Below are 14,664 nucleotides of genomic sequence, written 5' to 3' on the forward strand. Positions count from 1 at the left end.
TCGCTTTTCCTGAGAACTGCCAAGAATGCTCTGGGGGCAGCTTTACCAAATACAGAGAGAATCTCTTTCTTCATTGGTATGGGCCGTATTCTCTATATATGGACTATATATAAAGGATGCGCCAGAAAGTCCAGATCAGGATTTCAGCTGTCCAAAGTCTTGGGTCGTTTGAAGCTAGGGTTTGGCTTTGAGCCTGTCTCTAGTATATACTGAGATGTACATTGTATGTACTTCTGTGACTGTTCGCCTCCGCATACATGCATCCAGCATCAGGCCATGACAGCATGGATTCCATCATTAAGTTTAAAAGGCCTACTAAGCTTTCTCAAGTTTTCTTTTATGCCAGTATCGACTGGAACTTTTATAAATCATTATTACAGCATGTCGGAGCCAAACAGGAGAGCACCTAAAATGAGACAGGATGCAAATGGTCGGGGAGAATTCAAAATAAGGATATAATGCTTTTCACCTTCATTTGTATATCAACTGTATTTCTGTGAAAGTGATGCAGACATTCTATTGTTCCTCCGTACTTATCTGACCTTTCTTGAATGAACACGTCTCTCCCCTCTTTCCCCTGTACCCTTCCCCTTCTGCCAGTGCCCCTTTGATGGTCCATTCATCCACATCTTAAACAGCAACCTCCCAGCTTTATTCCATGTTACTCCTTTGCATCGAACACTATTCTTGAGCTAATAAGCCAAGCCTTCACCCTCTCCCCTGTCAAATCCTCTTCCAAACCCACCTCCGCTGTAATGTCAACAAGAAATGGGGTCAACAAAGATTACAGAAAAGCTTTGCTCCATCAGGCTGTGTGCTACCTTTTGCAGAGTGTAATTACTGTAACAGCTCCCCATCCTCTTTACCTTATTCTTTTTACGTGACACCTACTCCTTTTCTACATAGTGGGAGCACCTCATGAAACACATCCTCACAATATCCCCATCCATCTGTTTACAGATGGATAGCTGATGGCTTGCACAAGTTCACACATGCTTATGGCAGAGCCAGGAATTGTACCCAGGTCTCCAGCCAGAGTTTAACCCCAGCACAACTCTTCCCTCCTTACCTTTCTCCCTTAATATCACAGGGCAGGGACCCATGTTGTCTTATATGTATTCTGGAGTACCCAGCATACCTTTGGGTGCGATAAAATAATGAATAATACTAAAGCATCTATCATTCTAAAAATACTGCAGCATTCTCCAGAGTAATATTCCACAGGCACTGTTCTGTTGTAAGCTGTAGTATTTTAGGGATACTGACTATATTTTCACAGAGGTGGATTAAGATTTATTGGGGCTCCACGCACAAAGAATATTGGGGGGGTCCCCACATCCCGACCATGGTGCCCTGCCCCCTGCTCCTCCCCTTGGCCCTGCTTCCTGGCCTGGCCGGAAGTCGAGCTGTGGTAAGAGCTGCCCAGGCTGCTATGGGGAGTCCTGGACCTTCCACCTGTTCTGGACTGCGCACCCTGCGGGGCAGGGACATGGGCCAGGGGCTGCTCTAGGGCACGTTGGCTCCTCGCATAGGGCAGGTGGAGGATCTGGGGCTCCCCTACAGCTACCCCACAGTCTAGGGTGACCCTACGTCCTGGTTTGGCCAGGACAGTCCCTTCTTTAAGACCTGCCCTGGACATCCCGACTTTTTTTGCAAAACTCAGGCATTTGTCCATCATCAGTTGGCAAAAGCAAATGGGATAAATGCACAGTTTTGCCAAAAAGGGACTCAGATCCGGGGCAGCTCTGCATGGCGGGGAGTGGCTCAGGGGACCCCTAGAAGGGAAGGTCTGATTCCAAATACAGGGAGCACAGGAGATGTGTATATATTTAAAAGAGGGGGAATTTTGTCTGTCTAAAAGGCCCATTCACATAGGGAAGGAATGAATCTAAGTGAGGGTGAGAGGGGAGCAGGGAAAAGCCTAGAGAACTAATATATAATGTACTGGGCTGGCTGGAAAAGTCTTTTTTAAAAAAACAGCTCTGGGGGGAAAACCAGCTATTTATTGACGACAGCAAAGGAACCATGTACAGTTATTGCACATTATTTTACTGCCTTTATTGTTTTAAATGAGTTAGAACTGCCTATCTTAATGCAACTGGTTTCATAAAGAAATACACGTAATGATTTAAAATACTTCAATTATTCCTGTTTCACTTAGATATGATATGTACATTTTCCTTTTTAAGTGGTTTGAGAAGCTGATGTAGTCAGAGCATCCGAGCATAGGCTGTGGAGCCAGTAAAATGAGTTCTCCTCCTCGCAAGGTGATCTTTGCTTATTGCATAACTTTACATTGTCTAAGTTTCCACATCATAAAATTATTTTTACTTACTTACCTCCCAGTAGGGACTGAGGATTATTTTTATAAAGCAATTTGAAGTTTAAAAACACTAAATAAAAGCTACATATTTATTGGAAAACTACTAGATTGTAAGCTGATCAGGGCAGAACATGTCTCTTTACATGTCAAAGAATCAAACCCTAATATAAAATAGGTAGCATAGAAATAAATATGAATGAAAATAAATGGTTCAAAGCCACATTTTTAGTGCAATCGTAAAGTTCCCATCTTGTCAATAAATTGTTGGGTTTCCAATGAATAACCCTGCTGCTACTTGTGACAGTAGTTTTGCAGCCTGTAGTTTCAGGGGCGTGAGTGTGGACAGCTGCGGCTGTCTGTACACATAATACAGCGTTATGCCAGAGAACTCTGCCTTAGTGCCAAATACTATAGGTGAGACATGAGGGTTTTTTATTATAACAGTGTTGTCTATTGGCAAGTGTTGGAGACTGGCAGTCAGGACTCTTGAGTTCTCTAACTTGCAGTGATACTTGATTCACTTTCTGCTTGACTGTAGGCAATTCAGGCTATGTCTACATTAGACACTTCAAAGCCCTCCCACGGCAGTGCTTTGAAGTTTGAGTGTGGTCATGCGCAAGCGCTGGGAGAGAGCTCTCCCAGCGCTCCTGGTAATCCACCTCCATGATGGGAATAGCTCTGAGCACTGGGAGCACGGCTCCCGGCGCTTGGAGCCTGTCCACACTAGTGCTTTAAAGCGCTCAAACGTGCTGCTCTCAGGGGGGTGATTTTTTCACCCCCCTGAACCAGCAAGTTAGAGCGCTATAAAATGTAAGTGTAGACAAGCCCTCACTTAACCTCTGTGTCTCACTATATCCATATGTAAAATGGGATGAAGGAGAGGGACGCAGGAGGGAGGGGGGAAGTAGAGGGGTGGAGGGGGCAACACCCAGGGAAGGTGAGGAGAGGGGCTGGGGGGGCAGCTCTGTGTGGGAGGGAGGAAGAAGGGGGGCAGGAGAGGGGTGGGGGGAATATGCTCAGTGCTCACCCTATCACAGGTCCTGCATCTGTCTGGTCAGGGGGCTGGGCCCCAGGAGGAAAGGAGAGGAGCAGTGAGGGGTGGGGCCAGAGTTCCGGCCCGATTTTTATAGGGACAGTCCTGATATTTGTGCCTTCATCTTATATAGGCAACTATTACTCCCACCCCTGTCCCAATTTTTCACACTTGCTATCTGGTCACCCTATCCGGGACCACTCAATTGGCTGGGGCACCATGGGCCCATATGGTAATCCGCCACCGATTGTAACTCTGTAAAAAATTCAGCTGCATGTCTGGACTCTTGGGGATCAAATTTAAAAGGGGTGTTGGCTTAGTATGAATGTGCATATGGCTACAGGTACTACCAACATTCAGTATTATCTTTAACAAAAACACAGTAGCGGAGATAAAACTTCTATTTATAGTGACACAAAGGAAACAAGTATCATGTTTATACAGCTGAGAGGAGGTGGAACAGAAATGCCAGCAGTGTTCTGTACTGGACAGGCTCTATCTTGTTCTGATCTGTGTGTGATTTGAAATGTCTTTTGTTGCCTGCAAAGAATTTTATTCCTATTGCTATTTTAAATCCAATTTAAGTGTCATCTCAATGTTCTATTTTGTTCGCTGCTGTTGCAGCTGGATTTGATATGGCTGAGATCTGATCACTTCTCTTCCTTCTGCTCAGTAGAGCTCTGCATGTGATTGCATACAGAGAAGGGAGTGGACACATGGGGTGTTGCTAACAGTGTTCCAGTGGTGGATTTAGAGTTAGTGGGGCCCTGTGCGCAGCTTCATTTTTGCCCCCACCCCGGGACACAGCCAAGAAAAAGAACATTCTCTCTTATCTCCCCGCACCCCCGTTTTTCATTCTTTTTTCCTTCATTCTCCTCCTATATTATAAGTAATGGGAAGTAAATGAAAATAAAGTGAGCTACCTTGATTGGGGCAGGGGGTTGGGGTGCAGGAGGAGGTGCAGGGGTCAGTCTCTGGGAGGAAGTTTGGGTGCTGGGTGCAGGCTCTGGGTTGGTCCAGGGGGTTGGGTTGCAGGAGGGGGCCAGGGGAGCAGTGCTTACCTTGGACAGCGCAGCTCCCAAAGCGACCAGCACACGCCCCTCTGGCAGCAACTCCTAGGTGGGGGAGACCTGCTGTGCAAGGAAGTGCTAGGTCAGGTTAATCCTCTATGGCACCATAGGCGCCAACTTTTCCAGGCGCCAGTGGGAGCTCGACCTGCCCTGCCCTGACTCTACCCCTGCCCTGCCCCATTCCAACCCCTTCCCCAAAGTCTCTGCCCCCTCCCTGCCCCATTGGACTCCTTCCCCATATCCCCAACCCGGCCCCGCCTCTTCCCCGAGTGTGCTGTGTTCTCCCTCCTCCCTCCCAGTGCTTGCCCGCCCACCTTTCTCAGAGGCCTTGTCTACACTGGCAAGTTTCTGTGCAGTAAAGCCGCTTGCTGCGTTGTAACTCCCGAGGTGTACACACTGCCAAGCCACTCAGGGCGCAGAAACTGCACAGTTGCAGCGCTGTAAAAAAACCCACCCCAATGACAGAAGTACAGCCCTGCGGACACACTCCAGGAGTTACTAGCACTGCAAACCGAGCAGCTCTGTGCCCGCCCTCCCCTGAAGCCACTGTTGCAACACTCTTTCCCATGCGTCCCCCACACACTGCCAACACACTCTTATCAACCTTCTGGTCCAGTCTGTACCTGTGCATTTCCACTCCTGCCCTGTCACAGTCCAGCCCTGCGGACTCTCAGTACCCACTGCACTCAACACCCATCCCTCTGCAGTTTAGCCCTGCTGAAGTACAGTACTCGCTGCACTGTACTCCAAAGGACAAGGTTGCATATGATACCTGGACATACATAAATCTTTAACTGTCCTGGGACCCTCCATTCCCCCATCCCCCTCAGTGCTGATGTGGTTTTTTTTGTCTATCTATCTCCTCGGGTTGTTGTTTTTTAATAAAGAATTGCTTTGGTTTGAAAGCAATCTTTTTATTCCATTAATTGAAAGCAAACAGAGATCTGAAAAGCACCAGGCAATTTTCTTACACCTTCATAGTGCTGGGGGGGGAGGGGCGTGCCTGTGGACGGTCAATGTAAACAAAATGTCTCGTGGCACATCAGCAGATTACCCTGATGGGCCGTGTGCTGAAGGTTGCCAACCCCTGTCCTAGCATTACAAGTACTGCACTCCCGAGCATAGCATTAATATTAGTCCTGCACTGCGCCCCTCTAATGGTTCTGGTCTCTGGCTGTTCAAATTCAGCCTCCAGGTGCTGAGCCTCAGCCGTCCAGCCCAGAGTGAAGCTTTCATCCTTTGCTTCATAAATATTATGGACAGTACAGCATGCGGCGATAAGCATAGGAATATTGTCATTGGCCAGGTCCAGCTTCCCATATAGGCAGCGCCAGCGGGCCTTTAAATGGCCAAAAGCACACTCAACAGTCATTCTGCACTTGTTCAGCCTGTTGTTGAACCACTCCTTGCTGCTATCAAGGTTCCTCGTGTATGGCTTCATAAGCCACGGCATTAAGGGGTAGGCGTGGTCTCCCAAGATCACAATGGGCATTTCAACTTTCCCTACGGTAATTTTCTGGTCTGGGAATTGATGTGATCCCACCACTCAGTGCTTGTTTTCTGAGTCCAAAAATGGCGTTCCACTGTGGTCAGTACTTCTGTGAATGCCACAAGCAATCTCATGTTGTAGCTACTATGCATGGCGAGATCAGTGTCACACTCCTCTTGCCTTTGTAGTTTAAGGAATAACTCCACTGCCACTCGTGACGTGTTAGAGAGAGCAGCATATTGGTCAACAGTGTGGAATCCATTCCTGCAGACCGAAGAGGCAGAGTGCACAGTACACAAACCATTGAAAGATGGTGCCAAATGCGGACGGAAGCACAGGGATTGCTGGGATGCAAAGCAATGCACACAAGGCATTGGGGCAGGACCCAGGATGCCCTGCAACCCCCTCCGCCTTCTCACAATTCTTAGTGGCAGAAGAGGAAGAGATGCTCTGTGGGATAGCTGCCCAGAGTTCACAGCTTCGAATACCGCTGCAAGTGCCGGAAGTGTGAACATGCTATTGTGCAGGCAGCTGACAGTGTGAACACACAACAGCAGTTTCCCTTCAGCGCTCTCTGAGCAGTGCTGTAACTCTGCCAGTGTAGACATACCTAGAGAGTCAGCAAAATCCACTTCTCCCTTCCCCAGCAGAATCAACATCTGCTAACTGTGTGGGGTATTTCAGGTAAACACTGCCAGCCTCTTACAGCCATATTCTGCCTGCAGTTACATCTGGGTGACCTCATGGGGTTAAGCAGGGGTGATTTGGCCCGTGCGTTCTCAGATAAACTAATAAACAACTGCCCAGTGCTACTGGGAGGGACTAGAGCTGAGAAAGGGGACCAAAGCTGTAAAATGGAAAACCCCGTTCTTGTTGTTCACGTGCTTTGCTGCATTAATGTTTGGTTTTTGTTGCTTATATTGTGTTGATTAGTTGTTAGGCAAAGTCCCTCGTGAAAGTTTGTGAGGCATTTATTGTGGCTCGCGTTTCATACCGTGCTTCGCAAGAGACATTCCTGCTAAATGTCTGCCCAGCCAAAACCCCCCCTCTGCCCCAGGGAAGGGAAGGACTCCTGGACTGATTCTAAATGCGAGGAGTACTCACTGCTGCTGCCTCAGACTGAGGGAAGCACTGGGGCAGCAGAGGTGAGTTCTGAAATGTGACTCTTTGGCATGAAAGGTGCACCTCGGGCAGCCCTCACTGGAAATGCCAAGGTCTCAGGGCAGGCTGCAAAAGGGAGAACAAATACTCCCAATACTGGTGGGTAACACTGAAGTTAAACTCCCCAACCAGTCACAATCTGCTTCTGATCCCCCACACTGGTTATCAAGAAGCAAAAAAGAAATCACACAGCCCCTTTCTTGCATTCCAGTGCTCTGCCTCCCAATCAGCACCTATGTCCAGAACAGTGAGAAGCTATTTAAAAAACTCTGTTCACATATACAAAATGCTCTTTTGACCCCAAAGGGTTATCAGGTCAGTATATGTTTGGATCTTACCCCAGATACCACGCTGCCAGCCAATCCTTTAGTGCCTAAACTAAAGGTTTATTATAAAGAAACAAGAAAGAACAAGAAGAGAGTTATTAAATCGTAAAGCAGTCACACATATATACAAAGATTCAACGTCCATGTATCAGGTTCTTAGCAGTATTGGTGAGATTTCTGGCTTGCAAGTCCCTCTGGAATACATCCACAGTTTGGATGGGTCATTCAGTTCTTTTGTTCAGAGCTTCAGTTTGTAGCAAAGTTCCTTCAGAGGCAAGAAGTAGGACTGAAGACAAAAATGTGGATTGGGGATAATGCAGCTGCCTTTTATAGTCTTTTACCACGCAGCTTGTATTTCCTTTGTTCCAAACACAAGCTGCCCAGCAAAGGGCTTGGAGCCATCAGACTTCTGCCCCTGCATGCCTTGCTGAGTCTTAGAGTGTATCCCCTGACCCATTCAATGGGTTCATTGTACAGTTGATGTCCCTTGATGAGCCATCGAACAGGTTCAGTGCTGATGCTGTTCTGTCTGGGGGTGTCACCCAGAGACACAGCACAAGTTTGGAAATACAGATATACCCTACATATCTATAACTCCTAATACAAAGGTCATACAAACATATAAACAAGATTATCATACTTGGCAAAGTATAACATTTTCACAGATACCTCACACGGCATATTTGGTCAGATTCCTTGCAATTTTATAACACTGGTATCAACAATATCACCAAGTGTCTCCCATATTCCATACAGCGACACAGAGGGGAGAGAGGATCTGGTGGGAATCCATGGACAACGTGGTATAAATATGATAAAGGAAGAGTAGAGAACAGGTGGGTAGAGAGAGGGAGGAAAGAGGTACAGGAATCTTCCATACAGAACTTCTGAAATGTCCTCCGCCTGCAAATCATAGGAACAGCTGTGCAGGGGTCTTACTCTGGGGAGCATATGTTCTCACTAATCTGATTTCATTTCTTTGATTTATAATACCAAGGAAAGAAGTGTGTATTCTGGGCTAGGTAGGTGCCTTGGACAGAATATTAAAAAAGACAACAACAACAAAAGCAGCTCCCCCCCGCCATCAGTTGACAATCAACCAGCAGTGCCCAAATCTATGGCATCCTGCAGTACCCAAATCAGTAGTACCCACAATACCAGCTCTTGCCATGTGCCTCGGTCCCAAAAATCCATGTAAAAGGATGTACGTATCTTTCCCAACATCTCTCTGTGGCTTGCAAGTTTAGTCCTCTGGCTATTAGATTTTTGGTGAAATTGCCATGACCTATGTGTGGGTGAGTGAATAGGGGTGAGGTGGGGGGGGGAAGAGAGAGAGTGAGAGATTTTTCTCATCCCAGCAAAGAAGTATGGTATTATGTGTGTGAGAGATTTTGGCAGGAAGAAGGAAAATATGGGGAAGGGGGAAATATGGCAGAGGAAATGGAAGACGCAGTATAGGGAAAGAAATCGGGAGGTATCCAATTGGATAGAGAAAGAGAGATAACAGAACTGAGAACAACTCAGGAAAAGAGATACTGTTGTCAGAATTTTTGATGAAACTGACATTTCAATTAAAACAAAAATCAGAAAAAAGTTTTAAAAAATTGTTGCCAAAATTGTTTTCTGACCAGCTCTTATTCATCACAGTTGACTGACTGGTCCTTCTCAAGGGCCCAGAAGTTGAGCTAGTCACAAACAAGACAAGCCCCCCAAAATCATACAAACGTAAGTTTCATATGGCACAATGATGGAGGATCACAAAAAGAGAAGGTGAAAGGAAGGAAAAGAGAGGACAGTAGAGATCACATGGCACATAGGATGTGCACATTATTATTATTATTTATTTATTACTATTAATTTATTATTAATAAACATGTATATTATAGTATCATCTGACGCCAGCCAGGCCATAGCTCCATTGTGCTAGCTGCTATACAGATATAGAGAAAATTATTGATAGTCCCCGTTCCAGTTGGTCATTGGGATTGGTCATTAGGCTGATAAGGTGTCCAGTAAATTTGTCAAGCCTTATATGATTTAGTGATTGGTAGGTCTAGTCTAAATATAGTCACCATGACGGTGATAAAATGTGCACTAAAGATACTTAGCTGGGATGGCTGAATAGCAGCATTTTGGGAATTGGGAATTTGTTGTGGAACTTCATATTTTATGGCTGGAGACAGTATGTTTTAAGTAATTTGTGGTGGCTTTCTTCCAGTTTTTCTGGTTTATTTTCTTTCATTATTTTATATAAAACAAAGAGGAAGTGAAATAATTGGGCCAGACCTGCAGCTGCTGTAAATCAGCATAGCTATATTGAAGCTACATTGATTTACACCATCTGAGGATCTGACCAAGTGTGGTGTGTGTCTGTCTTTCTAAGGCCTTGTCTACACTACAGGGGGAGATCAAACTAAATTACGCAACTTCAGCCACATGAATAACGTAGCTGAAGTCGATGTACCTAGATCTACTTACCATGAGGTCCACACTTCGTGATGTGACCGGAGACACGCTCCCATTGCCTCCCCTTGCGCTTTTTTTTCAGGTGTAGTAGAGGAGTTGACCGGAGAGCGAGCTGCAGTCAATTTAGCGGGTCTTCGCTAGATCTGGTGAATCGACCCCCAATGCATCGATCGCAGTGCTTCGAACCCCCAGTAAGTGTAGACAAGGCCTAAGAGGCAAGACAGGAACTCTCTAGAGCGTAGATACTCCTAGCTTGCCCAGGAAGTTCCTAGCTCAGTTTTACTCCTCCCATTTCTAAGCTTCTTTTGCAGGTTAGGTCGCTAGAAGACATAACTTTTCCTGACTTTTCCTGTGGCTGGCAATTGTCAGACAATTTGTCAGACATTCATAACACATCATTTGGTGCAAGTGTAATATGGTTTGATGGCTGCTTACGGTATCACTCCAGTGTCCAGTTGTACAGTTGCTTCAAGCAAGATGGCACCTGCAGTGATTGTTGTTGGGGCAGCATCTACGACATATGGGGTTGCTTAGTTTATAGCACTGCAAGCACTAACCTCATTCCTTAGTAAGTGTCTAATCTGATGTGAGTACTGTATCCATATGTTCACTTTCTGTTGTGAAAGAGTTAATGCACTGATAACTCTGGTCCCTGGTGAGATGAAATCGCTTTTAATATCTGTGCTCTTTGTTTTCCAGTCCTTAGAATAGCACCAAATTCTGATCAGACGAGTTTATTATGAGTATCAATGTATTTAAGAGACTGGATAACTCAGGGGATTTGGATTTGGTAATGTGATTTTGAGTATTTATCACCTTTAGGTCACTTGTTCAGCTTCAGGTCAGGCAGCTGGTGCTAGCCCGTGAATTGAGGTTACTTTCTGAAGTCAGATGACCATGCTCTAATAAGAATATAGTAGAACTATTATTGACCACCTGACCAGGACAGTCATAGTCACTATGAAATGCTAAGGGAGATTAGAGAGGCTATCAAAATAAAGAACTCAATAATAGTGGGAGATTTCAATTATCCCCATATTGACTGGGTACATGTCACCTCAGGACAAAATGCAGAGACAAAATTTCTCGATATTTTAAATGACTGCTTCTTGGAGCAGCTGGTACAGGAAACCACAAGGAGAGAGACAGTTCTCGATCTAGTCCTGAGTGGAGCTCAGAATCTGGTTCAAGAGGTAACTATAACAGGACCACTTGGAAATAGTGGCCATAATTTGACAACATTTAACATTCCTGTGGTGGGAAGAACACCTCAACAGCCCAACACTGTGGCATTTAATTTCAGAAAGGGAAACTATTCAAAAATGAGGAGGTTAGTTAAACAGAAATTAAAAGGTACAGTGACTAGAGTGAAATCCCTGCAAGCTGCATGGACACTTTTCAAAGACACCATAATAGAGGCTCAACTTAAATGTATACCCCAAATTAAAAAACACAGTAAAAGAACTAAAAAAGAGCCACCGTGGCTTAACAACCATGTAAAAGAAGCAGTGAGAGATAAAAAGGCATCTTTTAAAAAGTGGAAGTCAAATCCTAGTGAGGTAAATAGAAAGGAGCATAAACGCTGCCAAATTATTACATTTTAAGTGTAAAATGTAATAAGAAAAGCCAAAAAGGAGTTTGAAGAACAGCTAGCCAAAAACTCAAAAGGTAATAACAAAATGCTTAAGTACATCAGAAGCAGGAAGCCTGCTAAAGAACCAGTTGGGCCCCTGAACAATCGAGTTACAAAAGGAGCACTTAATGATGACAAAGTCATTGCGGAGAAACTAAATGAATTCTTTGCTTCAGTCTTCACGGCTGAGGATGTTCAGGAGATTCCCAAATCTGAGCTGTCCTTTGTAGGTGACAAATCTGAGGAATTGTCACGGATTGAAATGTCATTAGAGGAGGTTTTGGAATTAATTGATAAACTTAACAACGACAAGTCACCAGGACCAGATGGCATTCACCCAAGAGTTCTGAAAGAACTCAAATGTGAAATTGCGAGACTATTAACTATGATTTGTAACCTGTCCTTTTAAATCACCTTCTGTACCCAATGACTGGAAGATAGCTAATGTAACGCCAATATTTGAAAAGGGCTCTAGAGGTGATCCTGGCAATTACAGACTGTCTAACGTCAGTACTGGACAAATTAGTTGAAATAATAGTAAAGAATAAAATTGTCAGGCACATAGAAGAACATAAATTGTTGGACAAAAGTCAACATGGTTTCTGCAAAGGGAAATCATGTCTTACTAATCTATTAGAGTTCTTTGAAGGGGTCAACAAACATGTGGGCAAAGGGGTTCCAGTGGACATAGTGTACTTAAATTTCCCTCACCAAAGGCTCTTAAGTAAATTAAGTTGTCCTGGGATAAAAGGGAAGATCATTTCATGGATTGAGAACTGGTTAAAAGACAGGGAACAAAGGGTACGAATAAATATTAAATTTTCAGAATAGAGAGGGGTAACTAGTGGTGTTCCCCAAGAGTTAGTCCTAGGACCAGTCCTATTCAACTTATTTATTCATAAATGATCTGGAGAAAGGGGTAAACAGTGAGGTGGCAAAGTTTACAGACGATACTAAACTGCTCAAGATAGTTCAGACCAAAGCAGACTGTGAAGAACTTCAAAAAGATCTCACAAAACTAAGTGATTGGGCAACAAAATGGCAAATGAAATGTAATGTGGATAAATGTAAAGTAATGCACATTGGAAAAAGTAACCCCAACTATACATACAATATGATGGGGGCTAATTTAGCTACAACTAATCAGGAAAGAGATCTTGGAGTCATCGTGGATAGTTCTCTGAAGACATCCACACAGTGTGCAGCGGCAGTCAAAAAAGCAAATAGGATGTTAGGAATCCTTAAAGGGATAGAGAATAAGGCGGAGAATATCTTATTGCCCTCATATAAATCCATGGTACGCCCACATCTTGAATACTGCATACAGATGTGGTCTCCTCATCTCAAAAAAGATATACTAGCATTAGAAAAGGTTCTGAAAAGGGCAACTAAAATGATTAGGGGTTTGGAACGGGTCCCATATGAGAAGATTAAAGAGTCTAGGACTTTTCAACTTGGAAAAGAGGAGAGTAAGGGGGGATATGATAGAGGTCTATAAAATCATGAGTGGTATGGAGAATGTGAATAAGGAAAAGTTATTTACTTGTTCCCATAATATAAGAACTAGTGGCCACCAAATGAAATTAATGGGTAGCAGGTTTAAAACAAATAAAAGGAAGTTCTTCTTCACTCAGCACACAGTCAACCTGTGGAATTCCTTGCCTGAGGAGGTTGTGAAGGCTAGGACTATAACAGGGTTTAACAGAGAACTAGATAAATTCATGGAGGTTAAGTCCATTAATGGCTATTAGCCAGGATGGGTAAGGAATGGTGTCCCTAGCCTCTGTTTGTCAGAGGGTGGAGATGGATGGCAGGAGAGAGATCACTTGATCATTACCAGTTAGGTTCTCTCTCTCTCTCTCTCTCTCTCTCTGGGGCACTTGGCATTGGCCACTGTCGGGAGATAGGATACTGGGCTGGATGGACCTTTGATCTGACCCAGTATGGCCGTTCTTATGTGTGAAATAAATTGATGGTCTCAGGAATCCACTTATAAATCCCTCATTAAATTAGTACCATGGTTGACAGTGACAGAAAGGAGTGCCAAGGAATTAATTGGCCATTGAGACTAAACCATTCAGGTGGTAATTACACATTTGAATGACCCACTTTGTTGGGACAGTGTGGGGAAAGCTCACATTGCGACTAAGCAGTGTCTGTTCTGTGACAATTTCAGAGCAGCATCATATACATTAAAAAGAAACAAGAGGGAGATAGGCAGGGGCCTATCAGTGCATAATAATAAGATGGTGTATCACTTCCTTATCGCCCTGTTTATATTTCTTTAGGCAGGTGACAAGCATTATCATCCAAGCTGTGCACGATGCAGCAGATGCAACCAAATGTTCACGGAAGGAGAAGAAATGTACCTGCAAGGTAAGGATGCTTTCATTCCCCAACTGTGCCAGCAACAGGCTTAGGGTAAGACAGCCATTCAGGAAGTAGCATATCATCAGCGATCCTCTAGCAGCCCTGTTGATATCTGGTAGCACACTCACTTGCCCGCCAGGAGACTTCCATTTTCATTTTTCCCTTCTCAAAGTCATGGCAGTTTAGAAGACATCCTCTGAGATCTTAGGTAACTGGGATTACAGCTGCCTTGTCATCACTGATGTTCTCTGAGGGATGGATGTCACCATCCTGGTGAATGTTTCATATTAGGGTGCCCTAACAATTACCCTACAGTCACCCAAACTGTGCTTTTAAAATGTATAGCAACAGGTACATTTTATTGGGCAGCCTCTGAACTTCAGTGGTTTACATAATCCTCGGCGAACAAATATATGTGGGACACCAGAATGAGTGAGAAATGGTTTTGAGCAACCATTTTTGTTGTTTCCCCCTTAGTTATTTTAATCATATTTTCTCCTTCTCTTTTGGAACCTGATCCAAAGCCTGTTGAAATCAGCGGAAAGCCTTCCAATAATTTTAATGGGCCTTAGTTCAAATTGTGTGTGTGTGATTTCTCCCCCACCCATCCATGCTTCTGTAACTTCTGTCTCTGAACCACTCTCTTTCTTCATGTTTGTTTTTCTATCTGAATTCCCCTTTGTCTTGTCATGTTGCTCTTTTAATCCCCATATACTTGCTCATGTGTTTGTGTGGTCTTCAATCTTTTTTCACATCCACTTCTTTTTTTCTGTCCATTTTCATCTCCTTTGTG

The 14,664-nt window shown here is 44.3% G+C and overlaps 1 protein-coding gene across 8 annotated transcripts in view; it reads left to right on the forward strand.

Moving 5' to 3' along the window:
* Positions 1-14,664, forward strand: part of ABLIM1 (actin binding LIM protein 1) — a 312,371-nt gene that overhangs the window by 217,873 nt on the left and 79,834 nt on the right. For all 8 annotated transcript variants that reach the window (XM_048857014.2, XM_048857012.2, XM_048857017.2 and 5 more), the window contains one exon: positions 13,790-13,877. In XM_048857014.2, coding sequence (XP_048712971.2) covers positions 13,790-13,877 — 88 coding nt within the window. The remainder of the gene's footprint in view (positions 1-13,789; positions 13,878-14,664) is intronic.

This window comes from Caretta caretta, chromosome 7, assembly GCF_965140235.1.
Source record: "Caretta caretta isolate rCarCar2 chromosome 7, rCarCar1.hap1, whole genome shotgun sequence".
NCBI classification, from domain to species: Eukaryota; Metazoa; Chordata; order Testudines; family Cheloniidae; genus Caretta; species Caretta caretta.